The sequence below is a fragment of the Ranitomeya variabilis genome, chromosome 1 (genome assembly GCF_051348905.1).
Source record: "Ranitomeya variabilis isolate aRanVar5 chromosome 1, aRanVar5.hap1, whole genome shotgun sequence".
NCBI lineage: Eukaryota > Metazoa > Chordata > Amphibia > Anura > Dendrobatidae > Ranitomeya > Ranitomeya variabilis.
Window position 1 is genome coordinate 659,837,346 of NC_135232.1, and position 27,039 is coordinate 659,864,384.

The 27,039-nt window shown below is 45.7% G+C and overlaps 2 protein-coding genes across 2 annotated transcripts in view; both read right to left on the reverse strand.

Moving 5' to 3' along the window:
* Positions 1–6,771: 6,771 nt before the first annotated feature.
* On the reverse strand, positions 6,772–9,237 carry LOC143816010 (uncharacterized). The gene is made up of 2 exons (XM_077295941.1): positions 7,475–9,237; positions 6,772–6,903 (listed from the first exon to the last, which is right to left on the reverse strand). Exons 1-2 carry the CDS (start codon positions 8,946–8,948, stop codon positions 6,884–6,886), a joined length of 1,494 nt encoding a protein of 497 aa, XP_077152056.1. The 5' UTR covers positions 8,949–9,237; the 3' UTR covers positions 6,772–6,883.
* Positions 9,238–17,074: 7,837 nt separating this feature from the next.
* LOC143775152 (exonuclease 3'-5' domain-containing protein 2-like) overlaps positions 17,075–27,039 on the reverse strand; it is a 77,631-nt gene continuing 67,666 nt past the window's right edge. The window contains exon 6 of the mRNA XM_077263004.1: positions 17,075–17,347. Coding sequence (XP_077119119.1) covers positions 17,341–17,347 — 7 coding nt within the window. The 3' untranslated portion in view covers positions 17,075–17,340. The remainder of the gene's footprint in view (positions 17,348–27,039) is intronic.

Consider the following 27,039-nt stretch of genomic DNA (forward strand, 5'->3'; position numbering starts at 1 on the left):
CAACTTCAAATTGTCCACTACCTGCCCCCAAATCTGATGCAACCTCTCCACCACAGCATCCACTCCAGGACAATCCGAAGATTCCACCTGACCAGAAGAAAATCGAGGATGAAACCCCGAATTACAGAAAAAAGGAGACACCAAGGTGGCAGAGCTGGCCCGATTATTGAGGGCAAACTCCGCTAAAGGCAAAAAAGCAACCCAATCATCCTGATCTGCAGACACAAAACACCTCAAATATGTCTCCAAGGTCTGATTCGTCCGCTCGGTCTGGCCATTAGTCTGAGGATGGAAAGCAGACGAGAAAGACAAATCTATGCCCATCCTAGCACAGAATGCTCGCCAAAATCTAGACACGAATTGGGTTCCTCTGTCAGAAACGATATTCTCCGGAATACCATGCAAACGGACCACATTTTGAAAAAACAGAGGCACCAACTCGGAAGAAGAAGGCAACTTAGGCAGGGGAACCAAATGGACCATCTTAGAGAAACGGTCACACACCACCCAGATGACAGACATCTTCTGAGAAACAGGAAGATCCGAAATAAAATCCATCGAGATGTGCGTCCAGGGCCTCTTCGGGATAGGCAAGGGCAACAACAATCCACTAGCCCGAGAACAACAAGGCTTGGCCCGAGCACAAACGTCACAAGACTGCACAAAGCCTCGCACATCTCGAGACAGGGAAGGCCACCAGAAGGACCTTGCCACCAAATCCCTGGTACCAAAGATTCCAGGATGACCTGCCAACGCAGAAGAATGAACCTCAGAAATGACTTTACTGGTCCAATCATCAGGAACAAACAGTCTACCAGGTGGGCAACGATCAGGTCTATCCGCCTGAAACTCCTGCAAGGCCCGCCGCAGGTCTGGAGAAACGGCAGACAATATCACTCCATCCTTAAGGATACCTGTAGGTTCAGAATTACCAGGGGAGTCAGGCTCAAAACTCCTAGAAAGGGCATCCGCCTTAACATTCTTAGAACCCGGCAGGTAGGACACCACAAAATTAAACCGAGAGAAAAACAACGACCAGCGCGCCTGTCTAGGATTCAGGCGTCTGGCGGACTCAAGATAGATTAGATTTTTGTGGTCAGTCAATACCACCACCTGATGTCTAGCCCCCTCAAGCCAATGACGCCACTCCTCAAAAGCCCACTTCATGGCCAAAAGCTCCCGATTCCCAACATCATAATTCCGCTCGGCGGGCGAAAATTTACGCGAGAAAAAAGCACAAGGTCTCATCACGGAGCAATTGGAACTTCTCTGCGACAAAACCGCCCCAGCTCCGATTTCAGAAGCGTCGACCTCAACCTGAAAAGGAAGAGCAACATCAGGCTGACGCAACACAGGGGCGGAAGAAAAGCGGCGCTTAAGCTCCCGAAAGGCCTCCACAGCAGCAGGGGACCAATCAGCAACATCAGCACCCTTCTTAGTCAAATCAGTCAATGGTTTAACAACATCAGAAAAACCAGCAATAAATCGACGATAAAAGTTAGCAAAGCCCAAAAATTTCTGAAGACTCTTAAGAGAAGAGGGTTGCGTCCAATCACAAATAGCCTGAACCTTGACAGGATCCATCTCGATGGAAGAGGGGGAAAAAATATATCCCAAAAAGGAAATCTTTTGAACCCCAAAAACGCACTTAGAACCCTTCACACACAAGGAATTAGACCGCAAAACCTGAAAAACCCTCCTGACCTGCTGGACATGAGAGTCCCAGTCATCCGAAAAAATCAAAATATCATCCAGATACACAATCATAAATTTATCCAAATAATCACGGAAAATGTCATGCATAAAGGACTGAAAGACTGAAGGGGCATTTGAAAGACCAAAAGGCATCACCAAATACTCAAAGTGGCCCTCGGGCGTATTAAATGCGGTTTTCCACTCATCCCCCTGCTTAATTCGCACCAAATTATACGCCCCACGGAGATCTATCTTAGAGAACCACTTGGCCCCCTTTATGCGAGCAAACAAATCAGTCAGCAGCGGCAACGGATATTGATATTTAACCGTGATTTTATTCAAAAGCCGATAATCAATACACGGCCTCAAAGAGCCATCTTTCTTAGCCACAAAGAAAAAACCGGCTCCTAAGGGAGATGACGAAGGACGAATATGTCCCTTTTCCAAGGACTCCTTTATATATTCTCGCATAGCAGCATGTTCAGGCACAGACAGATTAAATAAACGACCCTTAGGGTATTTACTACCCGGAATCAAATCTATGGCACAATTGCACTCCCGATGCGGAGGTAATGAACCAAGCTTAGGTTCTTCAAAAACGTCACGATATTCAGTCAAGAATTCAGGAATCTCAGAGGGAATAGATGATGAAATGGAAACCACAGGTACGTCCCCATGCGTCCCCTTACATCCCCAGCTTAACACCGACATAGCTTTCCAGTCAAGGACTGGGTTATGAGATTGCAGCCATGGCAATCCAAGCACCAACACATCATGTAGGTTATACAGCACAAGAAAGCGAATAATCTCCTGGTGATCCGGATTAATCCGCATAGTTACTTGTGTCCAGTACTGTGGTTTATTACTAGCCAATGGGGTGGAGTCAATCCCCTTCAGGGGTATAGGAGTTTCAAGAGGCTCCAAATCATACCCACAGCGTTTGGCAAAGGACCAATCCATAAGACTCAAAGCGGCGCCAGAGTCGACATAGGCATCCGCGGTAATAGATGATAAAGAACAAATCAGGGTCACAGATAGAATAAACTTAGACTGTAAAGTGCCAATTGAAACAGACTTATCAAGCTTCTTAGTACGCTTAGAGCATGCTGATATAACATGAGTTGAATCACCGCAATAGAAGCACAACCCATTTTTTCGTCTAAAATTCTGCCGTTCACTTCTGGACAGAATTCTATCACATTGCATATTCTCTGGCGTCTTCTCAGTAGACACCGCCAAATGGTGCACAGGTTTGCGCTCCCGCAGACGCCTATCGATCTGGATAGCCATTGTCATGGACTCATTCAGACCCGCAGGCACAGGGAACCCCACCATAACATCCTTAATGGCATCAGAGAGACCCTCTCTGAAATTCGCCGCCAGGGCGCACTCATTCCACTGAGTAAGCACAGACCATTTACGGAATTTCTGGCAGTATATTTCAGCTTCGTCTTGCCCCTGAGATAGGGACATCAAGGCCTTTTCCGCCTGAAGCTCTAACTGAGGTTCCTCATAAAGCAACCCCAAGGCCAGAAAAAACGCATCCACATTGAGCAACGCAGGATCCCCTGGAGCCAATGCAAAAGCCCAATCCTGAGGTTCGCCCCGGAGCAAGGAAATCACAATCCTGACCTGCTGAGCAGGATCTCCAGCAGAGCGAGATTTCAGGGACAAAAACAACTTGCAATTATTTTTGAAATTTTGAAAGCAAGATCTATTCCCCGAGAAAAATTCAGGCAAAGGAATTCTAGGTTCAGATATAGGAACATGAACAACAAAATCTTGTAAATTTTGAACTTTCGTGGTGAGATTATTCAAACCTGCAGCTAAACTCTGAATATCCATTTTAAACAGGTGAACACAGAGCCATTCCAGGATTAGAAGGAGAGAGAGAGAGAAAGGCTGCAATATAGGCAGACTTGCAAGAGATTCAATTACAAGCACACTCAGAACTAAAGGGAAAAAAAAAAAAAAAAATCTTCAGCAGACTTCTCTTTTCTCTCCTTTCTCTGTCAATTAATTTAACCCTTTGTGTCCGGTCAAACTGTTATGGTTCTCAATGGCAAGAGAACATAGCCCAGCAAACATAAGAACTAGCTCTTGGAAGGATGGAAACTAAACTGACCATGAACTAAACCTGCCGCACAACTAACAGTAGCCGGGTAGCGTTGCCTACGTTTTTTATCCCTAGACGCCCAGCACCAGCCGGAGGACTAACTAATCCTGGCAGAGGAAAATATAGTCCTGGCTCACCTCTAGAGAAATTTCCCCGAAAGGCAGACAGAGGCCCCCACATATATTGGCGGTGATTTTAGATGAAAATGACACACGTAGTATGAAAATAGGTTTAGCAAAATTGAGGTCCGCTTACTAGATAGCAGGAAGACAGAAAGGGCACTTTCATGGTCAGCTGAAAACCCTATCAAAACACCATCCTGAAATTACTTTAAGACTCTAGTATTAACTCATAACATCAGAGTGGCAATTTCAGATCACAAGAGCTTTCCAGACACAGAAACGAAACTACAGCTGTGAACTGGAACAAAATGCAAAAACAAACGAGGACAAAGTCCACTTAGCTGGGAGTTGTCTAGCAGCAGGAACATGCACAGAAAGGCTTCTGATTACAATGTTGACCGGCATGGAAGTGACAGAGGAGCAAGGTTAAATAGCGACTCCCACATCCTGATGGGAACAGGTGAACAGAGGGGATGATGCACACAAGTTCAATTCCACCAGTGGCCACCGGGGGAGCCCAAAATCCAATTTCACAACAGCACGTATTGTTAGATAGCGTTCGGCACTAGTCGGCGCATGCGTCCTCTGTGTCTACATCCTAAACAAGATCACTTCCGGACCTGCGCTCAATGGAACGCTTGCTGGAACGCAAGCGGTCCAGTATAGAGCGCGATCAGAAGTGAATAGGACGGAGAGAGGAGCATGCGCACTGCCTTAGAACTATTTAACCTGTAAGGAATAGAATAAGAACCGGGGAGGGGAATGCCGTATTGAGAGGGGCGTTTTATAACTTCCATATAAAGTTAATTCAATGACCGTGCAGAAAGTGCCATGTGCCAGTGCGAATAAAAGTGCCGTTATAATGAAATACTACAGTGCTCTAATATATTCTTCAATTAAAAACCGTATCGTATGTAACATTATTTAAAAAGTGATTTATTGCCAAAAATTATATAATAATTACATAATATCAGTGAAATATATAAAGTGACAAGTGCCAGCAAAAATATATATAATATATTAATAAAGTGCCTAAATTTAAATACATAATTAGGGACCCATAATAAGTCCCCACATAAAACTAATTCACTATTAAGTGACATAATAATTCTACCAATATCCTAACTATCAATCAAAAAATCCCCCTTCCCATTTTTATCCGACACATACAATGGGTCCATAGGTATATAAAAAACTGTACGATTAAAACAACTTCTATTTAAAGTGCATACTTTCAAGGTCCTCATATACAGTCTATTAATTATTATAATACAAATAAGATCCCAATAATCCCCCACTTCCTTAGCAATCCCCTATCCCTCTTAGTCAAACCATCTACTAGACCCCAAGGGATATCATTGAGAGCAACATAATGACACATAGAGCGAAATTAGCGGATGAGACATATACATAGAATCCCCTTGGAGAGTATATGGAAACACTGTTTAATAAAATACAGTTCCTTCAAGGTATTCAGTTCCTAAACGTGACCCAATGTCCGCTTCCAATTCTTCCACCCTTATCCAGCTCTCCATATCCAGAGGGTGATGGATGGTATCATTCCTATACCTCCTTCCACAGGTAAGATAAAAAAGATAACAGACAGAGATCACATGTTCCTATAAATCAATAAAACACATGTTAAAATCTTTAGAAACATAACATTTAATTATTAAGAATATTAAAACACCAAAAAACCCATACCCTATCCCATAAAAGAATGTCTCTCCAGAAATATTACATCTTTATAAAAGGATGTTTTTTTTATAAGAATTTAAATTTAAATTTGAACAGACTACAAAAATGAGGCGAACCCTAAATTCTCAAAACACCAAAAAACCCATACCCTATCCCATAAAAGAATGTCTCTCCAGAAATATTACATCTTTATAAAAGGATGTTTTTTTTATAAGAATTTAAATTTAAATTTGAACAGACTACAAAAATGAGGCGAACCCTAAATTCTCATTAAGGCCCTGTGGGGTCATTGTTCCCAACCTATAGATCCACTTGCTCTCCAATTGGGCCAGGGTCCTGCCTACATCACCACCCCGTATATTGATGTTGATCTGATCAATGCACTTAATTTTCAGGCCTCTCGCTTGTCCCTCATGATACCTTTTGAAATGCCTGGGTAAGGTCTTCAATGTCGTTTCATCCTCCACCGTTCTTGCTTTACTGATATCTCTGGCGTGCTCCCTTGTTCTAACTTTAAGTTCCCTGGTGGTTAGTCCAACATAGAACTTACCACAGGGGCACTGAGCCTGATAGATGACTCCCCGCGAGCTACAGTTCAAATTTTTTCTAATATCGTATATTTTTGATCCGTCAAAATTACAAAAATTAGTCGCTCTAATAAGGTTGAGACATCCCTTGCATAGTCCACATGGGAAGAAACCCTTACGTTCCCCCCCCCCCCCCACAGGCCTTGAAGGTCCTGAATTTGGGGCTTCATAATGACTCTTGACCAGGGCATCTTTAAGGTTAGGTGAACGTCTAGCCACAAAGGATGGAGTGGGGGGTAATGCCCGTTTCAAAACAGGATCTATCATTAACACCTCCCAGTGTTTCCGGATAATGTTTGTTAGGCCCTGCCATTGACAATTATACGTCGAGATAAATCTCACCTGATTCTCCTCTTCCTTCCTACTTCCTTTTGTATTCTTGTACAACAGATCATTCCGGGTAGACCTCTTAGCTCTCATATATCCTCTTTTTATGCATCGAGAGCTATATCCTCTTGCTGTAAATCTCCGAGCTAGGTCCGTAGCTTGATGTTCAAATGATCTGTCCTCTGAACATATCCTCCTGAGACGTAGGAATTGTCCTATAGGGATTCCCCTGATTGTTGATTGAAGGTGAGACGAGTCTGCTTGTAATAATGCATTCGTAGCTGTGGGCTTCCTGAATACGTCAGTACTAATCCGTCCTTCCGGTGTCATAGTGATTTTTAAGTCCAAGAAATCCAAACTTCTGCCAGTATGAAACGTAAGTTTGACATTAATATCGTTGTTATTCAGAGTGTTCATAAAACGATTAAGACCCTCAATAGAGCCCTCCCAAAAGAACAGAATGTCATCTATGTACCTCATCCAGTTGTGGACTAAGTCCACATCCTGGATGAGGTCTCCCTGAAAAATACTCCTCTCCCATGCACCCAAAAATAAATTAGCGTAGGCCGGGGCGCAGGAGGCCCCCATTGCCGTACCCTGTATCTGAAGAAAAATGCTGTTATTAAACGTAAATACATTGTGATTTAAAATAAATTCTAAAAATATCAGAATCAGGTCATCAATGGGGGGATGGATGTTACTGGACTGCAGAAACCATTTGGTGGCCCGTAAACCATCTGTATGGCGGATGGACGTGTACAACACCTCCACATCCGCTGTCACCATAATGACATTCTCTTCCACCTGTAGCTGGTCCAACCGTTGAAGGACCGCTGTTGTGTCTTTAATGTATGATGGCAGAGTGGACACTATTGGTTTTAGGAAATAATCAACTATGCCCGAAATAATTTCACACAATCCTCCAATACCTGCAACAATTGGACGTCCGGGTGGATCAACGGGATTTTTGTGCAGTTTGGGGATGATATAAAAAGTTGGTAGTCTGGGCTGCAAATTCTTTACGGTGTCCAACAATTTCCTAGAAATCCCTTCAATGAACGCTTTGTCCAAAATATTCACAAGTTTCTCCTGGAAGGAAAGTAAAGGATTAAATGTTACTCTCCAGTAACATGTAACATCATCAAGTAGTCTATACGCCTGTTTCTCGTACATCTGGCAAGGCCAGATGACGAGGTTACCCCCTTTATCTGCAGGTTTATATACTACGTCTTTCCAAGATTTCAATTCCTCCAAGGCCATACGCTCCATTTTATTTAGATTTGATTGGTTTCCACATCCAGTAGCCAAATGCTCAATATCCCGCGTTACCAACTTTGTGAAAACTTCCACCGCTGGACATAGACTCAACGCAGGGAATTTCTTGGAACTACTGTACAGGTGATTAGGAATGTTACTCACCCCTGTTGCCGCATTCTCTTCCTCCAAGGAAATGAGTGCCTCCAACGCCTCAATTTCATCAGGTGTGGTGTCCGTGTTTGATGTTGTACTCTTAAAATGTAATTTCTTTAAAATTATTTTTCGGGATAGCAGATGGGTATCCTTAATAGCTACGAATTCATCTATTCGAGAAGAGGGAGAAAAATTAAGACCTCGTTCCAATACCTCTGTTTGAATGGGAGTTATCTCATGATATGATAAATTCACTACCTTAAATTGGTCCTTATTTCTCTGACGTCTGTTTGTTTTATAAAACATGTCAGGAAACTGCTTTTTACGTGCTCCAGTTCTTAGATTAAAATCCCTCTGTTCCTCCGCATCACTCACTGTAGTATGGCTTTCTGCTCCAGACGTACTTGACGCCACAGAGGGTTCCCTAGAACGATTCCTGTAGGGTATATTCTTTTTCTTATTCTGCCACTTATGTACTCTATCCATATCATAGTCTGTCATGTCCCGCTTACATTTTTTAAGCTTACCCTGGCTCACTTCAACCTCCCATTTGATAGTATCCGCATCCAGTTCTTTGAGCCACTTATCCAGGACGTCCTTAGGTACATCCTTTTGTAACGTAGTCTGTATACTCTCTAACTCCTCATCCATTGCTGTTAGGGAGAGAGTGTTTTTCTCAATGAGGATCTGTATGAATTCACAGGAGCACGTAGTTGCTGCCATTACCCATCTTTTCGTCAGATTATCCTCTTGTAGTTCAAACGTAGGGTATAATTGTACTCTTAATCCCCTCGGTATAATCCTTTTTGACAAATAATTTTCTAATGTAGTCCGATTCCACCACAATTTTGTTTTCCGATATAATATATTCCTATATTGATGCATAATTTCCTTATAATCTTTTGAGACATCCTGCGAAACTGTTAAGGTGCTTTGTTTAAAAATATCTGAAGCCTTAGTTCGCCAAGAGCTTTCTTTGGCTTTAAGATCCATCAGGGTAGATAGTCTATTCAAACAACAAAATAGATATATTGTAATAAAGTTATTTTTCACCACAGACCATACCTGTGGCCAATATACTCGAAATTTGTGGACACCAATACTGTTCAAAACAACAACCTCTAAATCAGTTTAAACACTCTATGTCCTCATAATTAAACTGGCACTTCTAAACATATACTCAAACATAACAGTCTATCCTTTAAGGTAGCCGAAAAACATGAAGAGATCCAAGATACTACTAAAATAAGGCTTTATTAGTAATAAAGCCTTATTTTAGCTGTTTTTCTTTCGTTTCAATTTCGTGGTTTCATATCTTCCGGGTTCGAAAAACGTGAAGGCTGATGCCCTTTCTAGGAGTTTTCTACCTGACTCCCCGGAAGTTTCTGAACCGACTGGTGTCCTCAAAGAGGGGGTGATTTTGTCTGCCATCTCTCCTGATCTGCGACCAATAGACCTGACCGTTGTCCACCGGAGAGACTGTTTGTCCCGGACAGATGGACCAGTAGAGTTATTTCCGAGGTTCATTCTTCAGTGTTGGCAGGTCATCCTGGGATTTTTGGTACCAGGGATTTGGTGGCGAGGTCCTTTTGGTGGCCTTCCTTGTCGCGGGATGTGCGTTCCTTTGTGCAGTCCTGTGGGATTTGTGCTCGGGCCAAGCCTTGCTGTTCTCGTGCCAGTGGATTGCTTTTGCCTTTGCCTGTCCCGAAGAGGCCTTGGACGCATATTTCCATGGATTTTATTTCGGATCTTCCTGTCTCTTAGAGGATGTCTGTCATCTGGGTGGTTTGTGATCGTTTTTCTAAAATGGTCCATTTGGTACCCTTGCCTAAGCTGCCTTCCTCCTCCGATTTGGTGCCACTGTTTTTTCAGAATGTGGTTCGTTTACATGGTATTCCGGAGAACATTGTGTCTGACAGAGGATCCCAGTTTGTGTCCAGATTTTGGCGGTCCTTTTGTGCTAAGATGGGCATTGAATTGTCTTTTTCGTCGGCCTTCCATCCTCAGACGAATGGCCAAACCGAACGAACTAATCAGACCTTGGAAACTTATTTGAGATGTTTTGTTTCTGCTGATCAGGATGATTGGGTGACTTTTCTGCCATTGGCTGAGTTCGCCCTCAATAATCGGGCTAGTTCTGCTACTTTGGTTTCACCGTTCTTTTGCAATTCTGGTTTTCATCCTCGTTTTTCCTCGGGTCAGGTTGAGCCCTCTGACTGTCCTGGGGTGGATTCTGTGGTGGATAGGTTGCAGCAGATTTGGAACCATGTGGTGGACAATTTGACGTTGTCCCAGGAGAAGGCTCAGCGCTTTGCTAACCGCCGTCGCTGTGTGGGTCCCCGACTTCGTGTGGGGGATTTGGTATGGTTGTCTTCTCGTTATGTCCCGATGAAGGTTTCCTCTCCTAAGTTCAAGCCTCGTTTCATCGGTCCTTATAAGATTTTGGAAATCCTCAACCCTGTGTCATTTCGTTTGGACCTCCCAACATCGTTTGCCATTCATAATGTGTTCCATAGGTCTTTGTTGCGGAGATACGTGGTGCCTGTGGTCCCTTCTGTTGATCCTCCTGCTCCAGTCTTGGTCGAGGGGGAGTTGGAGTATGTGGTGGAGAAGATCTTGGATTCTCGTATTTCGAGACGGAAGCTTCAGTACTTAGTTAAATGGAAGGGCTATGGTCAGGAGGATAATTCCTGGGTTGTCGCCTCCGATGTCCATGCGGCCGACTTGGTTCGTGCTTTTCATTCGGCTCGTCCTGATCGGCCTGGGAGCTCTGGTGAGGGTTCGGTGACCCCTTCTCAAGGGGGGGGGGTACTGTTGTGAATTCCGTTCTCAGGCTCCCTCCTGTGGTCATGAGCGGTATTGTGTGAGTTTGTTCTGGGGCTCCCTCTGGTGGCCTTTAGCGATATGGCTGGTCTTGGCTGGGCTCAGCTTCTTCATTTCCTGCTATGCTGAGGCCTATTTAATTCACCTGGCCCTTCATTTGTTGCCTGCTGTCGGTGTATTCAGTCCTGTTTCTGAGAGCTCCTGAATATTCCTTGTGACCAGTCTCCTGCTGGAGAAGTTAAGTTTGTTTGTTCATTTTGCTCATTATTTCCTTGAAAACGTTTCTCTGTATATGATGAGTTCAGTCCAGCTTGCTGAGATGTGATCTTGCTCTTGCTGGTTAGTTCTGGGGTGCAGAGTGCGCCCCTCACATCGTGAGTCGGTGTGGGGGTTCTTGTATTCTCTGCGTGGTTTATTTTTGATAGTTTTTGTACTGACCGCACAGACTCCTATCTATTTTCAGTCTATCTAGTATTAGCGGGCCTCATTTGCTAAACCTGTTTCATTTCTACGTTTGTCTTTTCCCCTTAAACTCACCGTTATTATTTGTGGGGGGCTGACTAAATCTTTGGGGTTATTCTCTGAGGCAAGTGAGGTCTTTGCTTTCTCTCTAGGGGTAGTCAGTTTCTCAGGCTGTGAACGTGGCGTCTAGGATTTTAGGAACGCTCCACGGCTGCCTTTAGTGTTTGTGGATAGGATCAGGATTGCGGTCAGTATAGCTTCCACCTCCCCAGAACTGGTTCTATATTCTGGTCACATGTGTCAGGTCAGTTTTGAGATCCTACCACCGGATCATAACAGCCCCCGTCCTCCACATTCCCAGCATTGGATGCCTCCTTCTCGCTGGGGGGCACCTCAAGCCTGTCCTCATGCCTCCGATGCCTGACGGGAGAGGGGCTTGCTCCCACTGATCCCGTATCGGTCAAGCCGAAGAATGATTGCATGAGTACGGTGGGTCAGACTGTTGTTTTTCCCCCACTCTTCGCTCCAACTGGGTCAGTTTCTCTTGCACGTTGACAAGGGACCGCTGCAAGTCTGGCACCACCTGGACAAAGCACCTCCTGATGGTTTGGGTCCCCTCTGGTATTGGTGCTTCACCCCAGACGCGTAGCTCTCTTCTTTACTTCGGGCCACTGTTTCCGCCAGGATTTGACGAAACATAAGAGTCGGATCTGCCCGGACCTGTTCTGACAGTGCTCGCCTCAAGGACGTGTTGTGCAGCCCCAGAATGAATTGCTCCTAGAGTATCCAGTCTTTAGAGCCCATGCCACCAAATCCATCCCCCTTCTTTCTCTGCACCTCCGCTAACACTTCTTGCAGTGCTGTTGCATACTGAGAAATTCCTTGTTTTTCCAGCTGCAGCCTAGAGAAAACTTTGGCGCAAAGGTGTCCGGCGCTAGCAGTCTCGCCGTAGATCTCTTCCAGGAACTTCACTAGCTCCTTCAGCGTACTGCAGGTGAGTTCAGGTTGTAGGCAGACGTTTCTACAGGCTTCTCCCTCTAGGGCAGTTAAAGCAATGTCCGCTTCAAGGTCTGGGCTGATGTTATAAATCTTCAGGGTGCTTTGCAGCCGGGACACCCTGTCGGAAAGTGGTATATTATTGCCGTCAAACTTTGGTAGCACACTAAATATGGTGCCCATAGGGAGTGTCCTTGCAGGGGTTTCACCAATGCCCACAGCATCTCCATTAACATTAGCATTCCCGCCGTTGCTGTCTGCTGCCTCCATTTGGTGACAGTACCCTGCTCGCAGCGCCACTTGAAGCGATGGCTGGGGTACCACCACGGTGCAGGAAGACTACTGTACACAAGATGAGGTGCAAAAACAACAAAGGGTAGATTTATTGGAAGGCAAGGAATTAAGTGGATAAGGAAGATGCAAACAGGGGTATGCAATGGCAAAAGATAATTTACAAGAGTTATGTTCTTTAGCTTGTCCGTAAAATAGCACGGTGCTCCAACTGTTACAAACTCAATATATGTCACACAAGTAAATGCAAACAATAAACAAAGAATGATGCTACTCTACGTATAACTTCCCTGGCCTTTACTAAGCAGGCCTCACGGCTGCCGTGTTCTGACTGTTGAAGCCTACACTAGGCCCTGACATGCACAAAACAGGAACAAACTCAGTGATGTTGGGGACTCAGGTCCAGTCCCCGGGGCCCCCAACAGTCTAATACGGTGGTGCGCCTGGCTTTCTGTCAGCTCCGTGAAACGTGGTCTTCTCCTTGGTTCTGGGTCATAGTGGTGCTCCTGGAAACTGTAAATCCCTTTCTCGGTATCTTCGTGGCTCCTCCAACTAACACAGGACAGCCACCCTTGCTGCACCCGGAAAAGTCTGTCAAATCTCACAAGTCCACTTCGTTACAGGCTGGGGGTCTTCTCTTGCAGCTATATCAAGACACAGTTCTCCTCTCTTGCAGCTATCAGCACAAAGTTTTCTCTGCAGGAGCCTCAGCTCACACAGGCTATTCAGGCTCCACCCCTGCCATCTGCACATTCCAGTTCATTCACACAGTCTATTGCAGGGGAGAAGCAAAACATTCCATCCTGCCAGACAAGGGGAAGCAGTCTCTTAAAGTAACAGCGTGTTCCTTACTGTCCATAACAGCTGCACCCTCCTACATACCCATGGTGAGTTTTTGTATGTAAGTAGCTTTTTGTTATTCCTGTTTGTCTTACAAGTTTATATACTAACATATGTCATAGGCCTCCTGGGGGAGGGGGCAGATTAGGACACTAACAGGAGCATAGTAAGGTCAGAGACTTGGGCTTTTCTTCCTTTTAAAGAATGCCCAGGACAGGGATACTTAGGGTCCCATTTCCAGGGTTAGTGTGAGGCCCCCCTTCCTTACCGAAGACCACAACAGCATGACAATTCACCAGCGTATCTAGTTAAATCTGCTAATGGAGCGCCCCCGTGGGCTATGGGTTACTCGGCACCTGGCCCATCGGTTCTCAAGGGGGATTTCACGGTGGCTGACCCGGTCCGTGGCCCTAGGGACGTGTGTTGTAAATGGGGGGAAAGGTCTTTAAAGGAATATGTTCGTGACGCCACCTGTGGTATTCGGTCAGAGTGACCGACGTTGCATTAAGGGGTCCACTGGGGTGATGTTATGGCAGCTAGATGGTATACCTTCCCACAGGTGACGTGTATCCCCAGGGCTTCCCAGTGTGTAGATGGAGGATGGTGTGAGGCGCAGTGAAAAACGAGGACACAAGGTTGCAGTCTCTTTACCTTTTTACTGAAGGATTCAGCATCCACAGTCCAGAGCACCAGATCACAGGGCAGGCAGAGTCCGGCCGGTCCGAAGGCAAATCCAGAGTCCCCTTATCCAGGTGGTAATCAGTAGCCTTTCTCTAGCACCGGGGTGTTGTAGTACCATATTGCTGAGCCTCTCATAAGGTCCTCACAACTGTTGTAGATGTTCTAGATGTTATGTCTCTTTCTCTGTCCCCCTGATGGTAAGGATAGGACAAACCTGTATGACTGATGGCCTGAGGCTTTTTACAGGGACTCTAGAATGCCCCGGCCCCCACAAGTTGCCACCGTGCCCAGGGCCGTATTTAGAGTTTCTGCTGCCCTAGGCACTTTTAGTGCTGCCTCCCCCTTTGGTGAGTATGACACTATCGGCAGTGACTTTGGCAAGAATCGCTGATGTGAAAGTCGCCTTTTGCAGCCGATCGGGCAGTTTTTCTGCATCTGCCGCGTAACGGATCACTTACGGCAACACTGCGTTCAGCCTCATTCATTCCCTATGGGATTTGCGGCACTTGCCATGATCTGGCAAATGCGGTAGCATACCTCCCAACTTTTGAAGAAGGGAAGGAGGTATAAAGTTTGCGGCGTGCGTTTGCGGCAAATTTTAGGCCACACCCATTTCACAACTAGTCACACCCATATCCACGTCCCAACCACAACCATTTAGCACTGCTGATCACACTGTTTTATATACAATAAATATAAACAAAAAAAAAATATGGCCACAGTGCTCTATACTGTATAATGACCACACATGATGCTCCATACTGTATAATGGCCACACATGTTGCTCCATCCTGTATAATGGCCCCACATGATGCTCAATACTGTATAATGGCCACCACACATGATGCTCCATACTGTATAATGGCCACACACAGTTCTCCATACTGTATAATGGCCACACATGATGCTCAATACTGTATAATGGCCACACATGATGCTCCATAGTGTATAATGGCCACACATTATGCTCCATACTGTATAATGGCCACACATAGTGCTCCATACTGTATAATGGCCACACATAGTGCTCCATACTGTATAAAGGCCACACACAGTTCTCCATACTGTATAATGATCCCACATGATGCTCAATACTGTATAATGGCCAAACATGATGCTCCATACTGTATAACGGCCACACATGATGCTCCATACTGTATAATGGCCATTGGCCACACATGATGCTCCATACTGTATAACGGCCACACATGATGCTCCATACTGTATAATGGCCATTGGCCACACATGATGCTCCATACTGTATAATGGCCACACATGATGCTCAATACTGTATAACGGCCACACAGTTCTCCATACTGTATAATGGCCACACATGATGCTCAATACTGTATAATGGCCACACATGATGCTCCATAGTGTATAATGGCCACACATGATGCTCCATAATGCATAATGGCCACACAGTGCTCCATACTGTATAATGGCCACATGATGCTTAATACTGTATAATGACCCCCCCCCCCTCCTGTATGCATGGCTCATATTCCCCCCCTGTATGCATGGCTCATATTCCCCCCCTCCTGTATGCATGGCTCATATTTCCCCCCTCCTGTATGCTTGGCTCATATCCCCCCTGTATGCATGGCTCATATTCCCCCCCTGTATGCATGGCTCATATTCCCCCCCCTGTGTGCATGGCTCATATTCCCCCCTGTATGCATGGCTCATATTCCCCCTCCTGTATGCATGGCTCATATACCCCCCCTTGTATGCATGGCTCGTATTCCCCCTCCTGTATGCATGGCTCATATTCCCCCCCTTGTATGCATGGCTCGTATTTCACCCCCCCGTATGCATGGCTCATATTCCCCCCCCCCCCCGTATGCATGGCTCATCTCTCCACTCCACCCCACCCCCTGGGAGGTGACCTAGCTTTTATAAAAAAAAAAAAACCTTGCTCAGGTGCCGCCCCCTGCATTGTCCCCGCCCTAGGCACGTGCCCTCACGTGCCTAGTGGCAAATACGGCCCTGGTGACATTAACCCTTCATTACCCCATATCCCACCACTACACGGGAGTGGAAAGATAGTGACCAAGTGTCAGAATAGGCGCATCTTTACAGATGTGCCTTTTCTGGGGTGGCTGGGGGCAGATGTTTGTAGCCAGGGGGGGCTAATAACCATGGACCCTTTTTCCGCCATTTCACCCTTTATTTTACAAGCTACAGTGCCCAAATTTTGCACATACACTACTAACATTAGTAGTGTGGAATTTTTTTAAAAAAAAAAGGGATATGAGATGGTTTACTGTATGTAAACCATGTCTCATATCCTGTCGGGTTTGTGAAGGAGAAATGAAAAGCCGGCTATTGAATTACCGGCTTTTCTATAGAACACCGCTGCGTATTTCTCGCAAGTCACACTGCTGGTCTGTGTGTAATCCGTACTTTTCTCGCCCCTATAGACTTTCATTGGCGATTGTTTTGCGCATTACGGTGACAAACGCAGCATGCTGTGTTTTTCTACGGCCGTAGAAGACCGTATAATACGGATCAGTAAAATACGGCTGATAGGAGCTGGGCCATAGAGAATCATTGGGCCGTGTGTTATGCGTATTTTACGGGTGTATTTTCTGCGCTCATACGTCCGTAAAACTCGCCAGTGTGACGCCGGCCTTAGGGTATGTGTCCATGGGCCGTTTTACATCCGGAATAGCAGCGGATTGAGCTTTTTAGATCGCAGCATGTCCGTTTACCTCGCTGTGCCGCTGCAAGGTAAATCACAGGGCCCTATGTGTGGGGTGCGATGATGCCGGATGTGTGCAATGAACACATCCGGCATCATCGCGTCTCCAGAAGAGGGCGGGGCTTAGGGCAGAGCGAGTTTTCCGCTCCGTCCAAAGCGCCGGCCATCCTGAACGTGGACACGCACCCTTAGGATCTTCTTGTGTTTTTAGTGGGTTGATTTGTGGTCTGTTTATTTTATACTTATTATTGGTAATTTTTTAAATATATTTATTTGTGTTAATAATTTTTGATATATTATATTACTACTTTATTTTTAATACAGATTTTTATATGGAAAAAAATACATTGAAGAAAAAAAAACTGATATAAACAATAGATCATTTTCTCATGAGGCCTTCAGCGTAACCTCATTATAATGTGAATTTTGCAGGTGATTCATGTTCCGTCCTGAAGGTTTAGAGCTGGAGTGGCCTCTGCTGGTAACACCTAGTACTGCATAACAGATGGAAGCAATTTATTGGTTTCGCCAGTAGGTGTCAGTAGCGCTCAGTGTAACGGCATCACAGAGAGATCAGGAGACGTAATATCAGAATCTGGGGAGATAGGGAGAAAGTACAAATACAGGAGGAATATATATATATATATATACACTCACCGGCCACTTTATTAGGTACACCATGCTAGTAACGGGTTGGACCCCCTTTTGCCTTCAGAACTGCCTCAATTCTTCGTGGCATAGATTCAACAAGGTGCTGGAAGCATTCCTCAGAGATTTTGGTCCATATTGAGATGATGGCATCACACAGTTGCCGCAGATTTGTCGGCTGCACATCCCAAAGATGCTCCATACAAGGCAGGATGGATCCATGCTTTCATGTTGTTTACGCCAAATTCTGACCCTACCATCCGAATGTCGCAGCAGAAATCGAGACTCATCAGACCAAGCAACGTTTTTCCAATCTTCTACTGTCCAATTTCGATGAGCTTGTACAAATTGTAGCCTCAGTTTCCTGTTCTTAGCTGAAAGGAGTGGTACCCGGTGTGGTCTTCTGCTGCTGTAGCCCATCTGCCTCAAAGTTCAACGCACTGTGCGTTCAGAGATGCTCTTAGGCCTACCTTGGTTGTAACGGGTGGCGATTTGAGTCACTGTTGCCTTTCTATCAGCTCGAACCAGTCTGCCCATTCTCCTCTGACCTCTGGCATCAACAAGGCATTTCTGCCCACAGAACTGCCGCTCACTGGATTTTTTTTCTTTTTCGGACCATTCTCTGTAAACCCTAGAGATGGTTGTGCGTGAAAATCCCAGTAGATCAGCAGTTTCTGAAATACTCAGACCAGCCCTTCTGGCACCAACAACCATGCCACGTTCAAAGGCACTCAAATCACCTTTCTTCCCCATACTGATGCTCGGTTTGAACTGCAGGAGATTGTCTTGACCATGTCTACATGCCTAAATGCACTGAGTTGCCGCCATGTGATTGGCTGATTAGAAATTAAGTGTTAACAAGAAGTTGGACAGGTGTACCTAATAAAGTGGCCAGTGAGTGTATATATATATATATATATATATATATATATATATATATATATATATATATATTTACATTTTCATGTTTTGCATAGTTCATTGTTACCTTCAAAGCATCAACCGAATAATAATTATTGCAGATGTGACTGAGGGTTAATAATGATCTGTTGAAAAAAGAAAAAACAGCTCCGACTCTAGGGGCATTGTAGCACGGAAGCCAAGGGATCAAATGTAGAAAACATTCAGCATCTTAAAATGTCGATGTTTATTAGAAAACGAAGTACAAAGTTCAATGCATAGACAGTCTTGAATGTTTGCATTGAATTTTCTAATAAACATCACAATTTTAAGAAATTGGATCTTTTTCTACATTAATAATGATTTCCCGATCTAAAATGAATATTTTCTGTGTGTATAAAAAGTGGATGTCACGCTGTGTTGTCCAGTCCTGCCCTGCATTGTAGACTAGTCTACAACGTGGTGCTATCACAGGCGCGGCTACACACGTCGGTCGGCATGGGGTCTCTTGGGCCGTCCCGGGCCGGCCTCCTCCCACTTTAGGACACTGGTTCGCTCTAGTTCCCCCAGTGTCACAAATACCGGAACCTAGTGCAGCGCCCCGAACGGATTGGCACAGAGCAGTCTAGAACCCCTAGACTCAAAGCGATCCAACACTCAGCCTCCCTTGGTGGCCGGGATTACAGGCGCACGCCACTGCGCTCGGCGACGTCACATGCTGCTATTACTGCCTAGAGGCTGCAAGGAGCCGTGACGTCATCGGGAGCCACAGCGCCATCTAGTGTCTGCAGGATGAAACTGCCATAAAGTCAGTAACATAAGTGTAGAGCTGCATGTGTTAGTTTATACCTGTTAGCATGTACACACCGTCACTGAGTGTGAGATTGGTGGGGGCAGACACCCATTCATGTGAATTTCAGCTGATCGGTGGCTGTGACCCCAACTCATCTCATATATCGATGACGTAACCTGTGATCTCGTCCCTGGAAGCCCCCTTAACCGATACAGATAACTCTCCCACCCCATCCCGCCCAGCACCATGACCGACAGTTGTCAGGATCCGCTGCTACCAGGCCACATAGAGCCCACATTATGGCTTCTGCACAGATTGCTACTCAGCTCTCCCAACTTCCTGAGTGGCATCTGTAACAGATCTCTACCCACTTAGTGACAGTAATGGTGGGCATATTAGTCGTCACCCAGCTTTCTGAGAAACAAATGTGAAAATCCATATAGTTTAATGTGTTCAGGCGGTGAGTTTCTTCTATGGCAGCGCTCGGGTCTTATCTCCAGAGAAGACAGTGCTCTGCTCTATGGAGCAGGTTCGGTTCCGGCCCTGCGTGACAGGAAGGGGTTAAACAAGAACGCCGGTCTGTATAAGAGGATCACTAGGGTGCGTGCTGACGTCACCCCGGAAGAGGAAGTGTATGAAGTGGTGGAACGCAGGCGGCGTGCAGGTACTGCTCCTCCGTGTATAGGGTTGTGGCTAAATCCCAGTCGGCTAAAGGCCCAGGTCCTTCTGTGCACTGGGATTTAGCTTTCTCACACAGAGTCGGCTATTTCCTAGTCGGCAGAGGGACCAGGTCCTTTAGCCGACTGGGATTTAGCCTGCTCTATATAAGAATGCTAAATCCCAGTAGATAGAAGGACCCTCATTGTATATAGATAGATATGAATACTGTCATGTGATTTTTTTGCAGTAATATTGAGCCGCAGCCTGGATATGACATCTGATTACATATTTATTTATATGTGACAATTATACACACAAATTTTCCCCTTAATCCCAGTGTGTACAATATTCTGCGCCAATCTCATCCTCGTCCCGTTTTATTTACTGGTGATCATTTTTGTAGATCACACAACCACAGATTTTTTTCCATGCATGCACCTAGGAGTGTTTTAACCCTCAGGCGATTTTCCGTTTTTTAAATTTTTTTTCCTTCCCATAACTTATTTTTCCATCCACATCGCCGTTGGGAATTTTTTTTATTTTGGCGGGACGTTCTTATTGATACCATTTTGGTGCGGATACCATGTTTTGATCACCTCTTATTTCATTTTATTGCAATGTTGCGGCGACCAAAAAAAGTCATTATGGCGTTTCGAGTTTTTTCTCGTTATGCCGTTTACTGATCAGATTATTTAACATTTTGATTGGTCAGACGTTTCTAAACATGTCAAGTCCCAATTTGTGTATTTTTTTAATTGAGCAAAATCAATATTTTTTCTTATATTTCTATGATATATGACGTAACTGCATCATGCGTTGTGAAGGGGTTAATACTATAATTATTGGCCAAATGGACCAGGTCCTTCTGCCAACTTGCATTTAGCCTGCTCACTGTGAGAAAGCTAAATCCCAGCTGGCTAAAGGACCAGGTCCCTGTGAGTGTTTTAATACTAGACCTAGCAGGCTAAAGGACCAGGTCCTTCTGCCAACTTGGATTTAGCCTGCTCACTGTGAGAAAGCTAAATCCAAGTGGGATAAAGGACCAGGTCCCTTGGAGTGGTTTAATACCAGACTTAGTAAGCTAAAACGCCAGGTCCTTCTGCCCACTTAGCTTTAGCTTGCTGTATATAACAAAGTCTAGTGGGCAGCGCAGTCCAACAGTAATTCACCAATCTTATGCACTGTGATGATTCCACGGTTCACTGTCGGACGTCCGTACTGTAGTGCCCCTGTGTCACGCAGGGGGCAGTCCGGCAATCCAACCTACTACAATGTTTCCGCCAGGTTATGCGTATTGCCGGTCACTGTGCTTCTTGAGTTCACCTCAAGTGACAGCTCAGAGGGTGCTGTGATAACCGCAAACTGTCATCTCCAGTGACCTCACAGGTGACGGCTTCCATGCCACCCTTAGTGTGTGTACGGCGGACACGGGGAGGGGTCACGTTTTATGATGTCACTATGGCTTCTGTATGTATTGGAGCAGGGAATCATCTTGGGACCTCGATGTGGATTACGCTGGACCTTGTGGATCTCATTGAACCTGCAGGTGTTTTTTTTTTGGGTAAATGGGTGAAAGAGGGTGTCTGTTTTTATATTTTAATTACATGTTTTTAATCTGTGTTTCTTTAGTTTTACTTACAGTGTTAGTAAACGGGGTGTTTCATAGACACCTCTCTATTACTAACCCTGGGCTTGATGTCAGCTGTGATTTTTGACAAATCACAGTTGTAATTATACTTACAGCCCTGGCAAAAATGAAGAGACCACTGCAAAATGTCCAGTTTGTCTGATTTTTCTCTATAGATATATTTTTGAGTAAAATGTAAATTGCTCTTTTATTCTATAAACTTCTGACATGCCTCAGAATTTTCAAGCAATAAATTTAGTATTTTTTTCTAACAAAGAAAAATGGTCAAAATAAAAATAACCCAGTGCTTTCAGACCTCAAATGATGCAAAGAAAACAAGTCCATAGTCATTTAGAAACAACAGTACTAATTTTTTAACTCCGGAAGAGTTCAGAAATAGTGATGAGTGAACGTGCTCGCCACTACTCGTTACTCGCCCAGGTATCGGTGTACTCGGCGAGCAGCGAGCATTTCCGGTATTATTCGGCGGTAACTGCAGTCTTCACCCAGCAATTTTGGCGGACTTAAGAGACCCAATCACGGTGCAGGGATTGTCTGCCAGGCCATGAAACGCCGCAGCCATCTTTGTTGTGGTCGTGCAGTGATTGGCTTGGCCGTACAGCATCATCCCGAGTATAAGAGACCTTGTGCCGCCCTGCTCGCCGCATTCTGTTCCTGTTTCAGCGAGAATAGGGAGAGCTGCTGCCGAGATAGGGTCAGAATCGTGGTTTTAGAGTTAGTGTAGGCCTGCAACTCTTACATCCACAACTCCTCAGAAACCAAAAGTCCTTTGTAGGGCTAATTTGTGGGTCCCGATATTGCAGCGCTAGGCAGGCAGGGCACAGCATATCCACATCAGTGCAAGGCCTGCAGGCACTGTATGTGCGTCCATTGCTCCCACTGCATCCCTCCCAAAGCTCCATAACCGCCTGCTGCTGCTGCAGCTTCTTTACTGTCTATATACCTATTTTTCCTTCTTTTTTTTTCCAAAAATTCCCCCCCCCTAAAAAAAAAAAAATACAGTCTGTTCTGTCAGACTGAGGCCTGTTGAAAAGTTATAGTTTGTCAGGCATACGTAGCATAGTTGTCTGTGCGACCCTTGTGCTCCCTTTTTTTTGGTGTTTTAAATTCACTGAAAAAGGCCTCATATATCTGCGTCCTCCATGTTTGGTCATTGTAGGCCGGTGTACTTATTTTTTGACTGTGTGATACTCAAATTCTATACGGCGCTATTTCGTATAAAAAAATTCAAAGGCCACAGATTTGCCAGTGTGGTATTTCCGTTAGAGCCGTCATATATCTCTGTGCTCCTAGTTTGGGCATTGGAGACCGGTGTACTTATTTTTTGGCTGTGTGATACTCAAATTCTATACCGCACTATTTTGCATGAATTAACTTAAAAAAATTGAATACAGTCTGTTAGGTCAGGCTGAGGCCTGCCTGGTGTTTGGGTTTGAAAAATCATAGATTTGCAGGCATACTGATCACATATTATTTCGCTACTAATAAAGACATTTGTGTTGAGCATTTGAAATAGTGCAGTAGTCCATTTAAAATGGTTAAGGCAAGGGGCAAGGGACAGGGAAGTGGATGTGATGCTGATGGTGCATCCAGAGGATGAGGCCATGGGCAAGGTGAAAGTGCGCAAAACAAAGACCCACATCTTCTCTCTCGGCATTCCTGTCCCAGTTTCTAGGGGACCACAGCACACAACTATTGAAGCCACAGCAGTGTGTAACGGTGGTTGGCTGGATAGCGGAAAAAGCTTCCAGTCACTTAGCCACCACCACCTTGTCTTCCACAAAGTCAAGTCTGAGTAGCCGTGAGTGAGGCCAGGATATTCCTCACCCTGATCCTCTTTCCTCCCACCATGCCGAGTGCCCTGAGACAACTGATCCCACATTGGACACTCTGAAGAGCTGTTCAGTTTTCCATTTCAAGATTCAGAAATCTCTCCCAGTCAACTTGAAGTGGGGAAAGATGAGATCGCATGTAGAGCTGCCCAAAGCTTTGACCAGCCCCAGTCACACGAAGGCAATGGTGGGAAAGTGTCACAAGAGGTGGACCATGATGAGACACAATTTCTAGAAAGTCAGGAGGAGGATCAGGGTGCAGATGTGGAAGACGAGGTGGTGGATGACATAGTAACTGACCCAAGCTGGCAGGAGGACATGCGTAGCGAGGACAGCAGCACAAATGGGGAAGGAGGCATATCCCCCAACAGGCAGGAAGAAGCAGTGTGGTGGCCACAGACAGAGGGCATGCATCCGTTCCCTGTAACACCAACATGAGTGAAGTTGCCATTCCACCTGTGAGATCTTCCAGAGTCTGGCTATTTTTTCAAGACTCTGCCGATAACCCTAAACAGGCCATTTGCAGCACCTGCCATGCCTGCTTCAGCAGGGGTAGTAAAACAACCAGCCTGACCACCAGCATGATCAGGCACATGCAAGCAAAGCACCTGACTTTGTGGGCCGAACCCCAGGCTCGAGGACCACTGCCTGCTGGTCACACCACTGCTTCTTCCACTGTTTTGCATAGAAGCCAATCCCAAGTACACCGTGCATGTGAAGATGCCTCTAGCCCTGCACCTGTTGTGGCCCACAGTCAAGCAGCACCATCAGCAAGCCCGTCCACGTCCTTGACCCAGCACAGCGTTCAGTTGTCTATAACCCAGTCTTTGGAACGCAAGCAGAAATACCCAGCCAACGCCCCACAGGCCACAGTCCTCAATTCTAATATTTCTCTTCTGCTTGTGCTAGAAATGCTGCCTTTTAGGCTTGTTGAGACAGAAGCATTCCGCAACCTGATGGGGGCGGTTGTCCCAAGGTACTCGGTCCCCAGTCGCCACTATTTCTACCGGTGTGCCGTACCGGCATTACACCAGCATGTGTCCCACAACATTACCCGTGCCCTCAACAATCCTGTTACCGGGAAAGTCCACCTAACCACGGACACGTGGACAAGTGCTTGTGGGCAGGGACGGTACATCTCAATGACGGCACACTGGGTTAACATAGTGGAAGCCGGGACCCAGTTGGACCTTGAGATGGAACACTTCCTCCCCACGCTGAGGATTGCTGGCCCTATGTCAATCAGGGTTGCCCCCACAGTCTACAGCTCCTGCACCTCCTCCTCCTCCTCTTCATCCTCCGTCTATGAAATCAACACATCAGTCAGAAACTGGAAGCACTGCAGCACTGCCTCAGTCAAGCGGCAACAGGCTGTGCTGAAGCTAATCTGCATAGGTGACAAACCGCACAATGCAGAAGAGTTGTGGACAGCGCTGAAAAAGCAGTCAGATGTTTGGATGACACCACTGAACCTACAGCCAGGCATGGTCGTGTGTGACAATGGCCGTAACCTGATGGCTACTCTGAGGCAAGGTGAGCTCATACGCACACCTTGCTTGGCCCATGTGCTTAACCTCTTGGTTCAACGATTTCTGAAAAGCTACCCGGAGCTGCCGGATCTGCTAGTGAAAGTATGCCGTCTGTCTGACCATTTTAGAAAGCCAGCTACAGCTTCAGCCGCCCTTGCCATGCTTCAGCAGCGTTTTCAGATTCCAGCTCACCGACTATTGTATGATGTCCCCATCCCCACGCGCTGGAACTCTACGCTGCATATGTAGGAAAGGATTTGTGAGCAGAAGAGGGCCGTTGTTGACTACCAACATCAACAAGGCCATCGAATTTCAGGTCAGACTCCACACATAAGACCTCAGGAGTGGACATGGATGTAAGACATATGTAACATCCTCCAAAACTTTGAGGACTGCACTAAGATGGTGAGTGGTGGTGATGCCATAATTAGCATCACTATCCCGCTTCTCAGCATTCTGAAAAACTATCTGCTCACAATCAGAGAGGATGCATTGCAGGCGGAGCACGAGGACATGGAGCAAGGAAACATACAGGGGGATTACACTCAGCCCAGCCTCATGTCTTCTCAACCTGGATTGTTAGGCAATGAGGAGGAGGAGGAGGAAGAACAGGAGCTACTTTCATGTGCTATAGATGGTACTACAAACACATCTGTATTAGCTTCTGTTCAGTGGGGATGACCTGAGGACAGGGAGGAGGAGGAGGACAGCATCATCAGGTGTCCTGTTGATGAGGACACGGAAGTCTTGCCTGTTAGCAGTCTGGCACGCATGGCTGACTTTATGTTGCACTGTATTTCACGTGACCCTCGGATTATCAAAATTTTGGGTGACACTCATTACTGGTTGGTGACACTTCTAGACCCACGCTTCCAGGAGAACTTTCAATCTCTTCTGCCTGAGGCAGAGAGGTGTACTAAAATTTTGCAGTACCACAGGGCCCTTGTAGCGGAATTACTTAGAAAATTCCCATGTGAGAACGCTGGCAGCAGAAGTCAAGAGTTTGTTGTACAACCAAGGACTCCAAGCAAGAGAGAGACAGAAGTACAATCCAGCTCAGGCAGGGGAACAATGGCCAAGTTCTGGGACAGTTTTCTCAGACATTCCCATCGTGGCGGCACAGAGGCAAGGGGCGCTGTCACAAGAAGTGCAATGTTTGGGAAGATGGTGAGGGAGTACCTTGCAGATCGTACAAACATCCTCCGGGATTCCTATGTGCCTTTGAATTATTGGGTATCCAAGCTGGACACGTGACATGAACTGGCGCTCTACACCTTGGAGGTCCTGGTCTGCCCTGCTGCTAGCGTTCTGTCAGAGAGGGGTTTTAGTGCCGCTGGTGGAATTATAACAGAAAAGCGCATCCGCCTGTCAACTGAAAATGCTGACAGGCTGACTCTTATAAAAATGAACAAGGCCTGGATTGGGAAAGACTTCTGTACACCACCAAGTGAAAACAGCGAAACATAACCTCAAATACATTCTCTCTTTTGGGGAGGCGTATTCTCATGCACCTCTTCACAACCCCACATGGGTATACGCTTACAGATTTGGTCTGTTTGTTCTTATCCTCATCCTCCTCATCCAGAACCAATATATCACCAGGGTGAACGTGGTCTGTACGGTGCATTTTGGCAAAGGATGCTGTGATGGCACTTATTTTTTTTAAAAAAAGGACAACACATTGGGGAACTGGGCATGACATTACATTGGGCCTACTTCTTAACTCGGTCGCCTGCAATCTATCCTGTATCTGCCAGTAGATCACCAGGGTGAACGTGCTCTGTACGGTGCATTTTGGCCAAGGGGGCTGTGATGGCACTCTCTTATTTTTTTTAAAAAGGATCCCACATTGGGGAATTGGGCATGACATTCCATTGGGCCGACTTCTTAACTCGGTCTCCTGCAATCTAAAATGTTCCTGCCACTAGATCACCAGGGTAAACGTGCTCAGTACTGTTATAGGCCGTTGATATTTGGGCTAGGGGCATGCGATGGCAGTAGTGTACTTTAAAAAAAGGTAACCCCATTGGGGAATTGTTTGGCAGATCATGCACTGCATTACAAGTCTCAGAGACCCACACCACTACATTGGCCCTAATTCTTAACTGTCTCCTGCAATGTCTCTTCCTTATCTCTGACGACATGACCTGGGTGAACATGCTTTGTATTGTTATAGGCCCGTGAAGTTTGGGCATGGGTGGCTGTGATGGCAATAGTATATTTTTAAAAAAGGTACCCCCCATTGGTGAAACCAGATCCTTGATGGCAAACACTTCA

What these genes read in the sequence shown, in the direction of transcription:
- LOC143816010 (XM_077295941.1), bottom strand. Translation starts at nt 8,948, where the DNA reads ATGGATCTTAAAGCCAAAGAAAGCTCTTGGCGAACTAAGGCTTCAGAT. An exon ending in CGGACGTCCAATTGTTGCAG is followed by an intron (nt 6,904 to 7,474) that starts GTATTGGAGGAT and finishes TACTGGCAGAAG; the next exon opens with TTTGGATTTCTTGGACTTAA.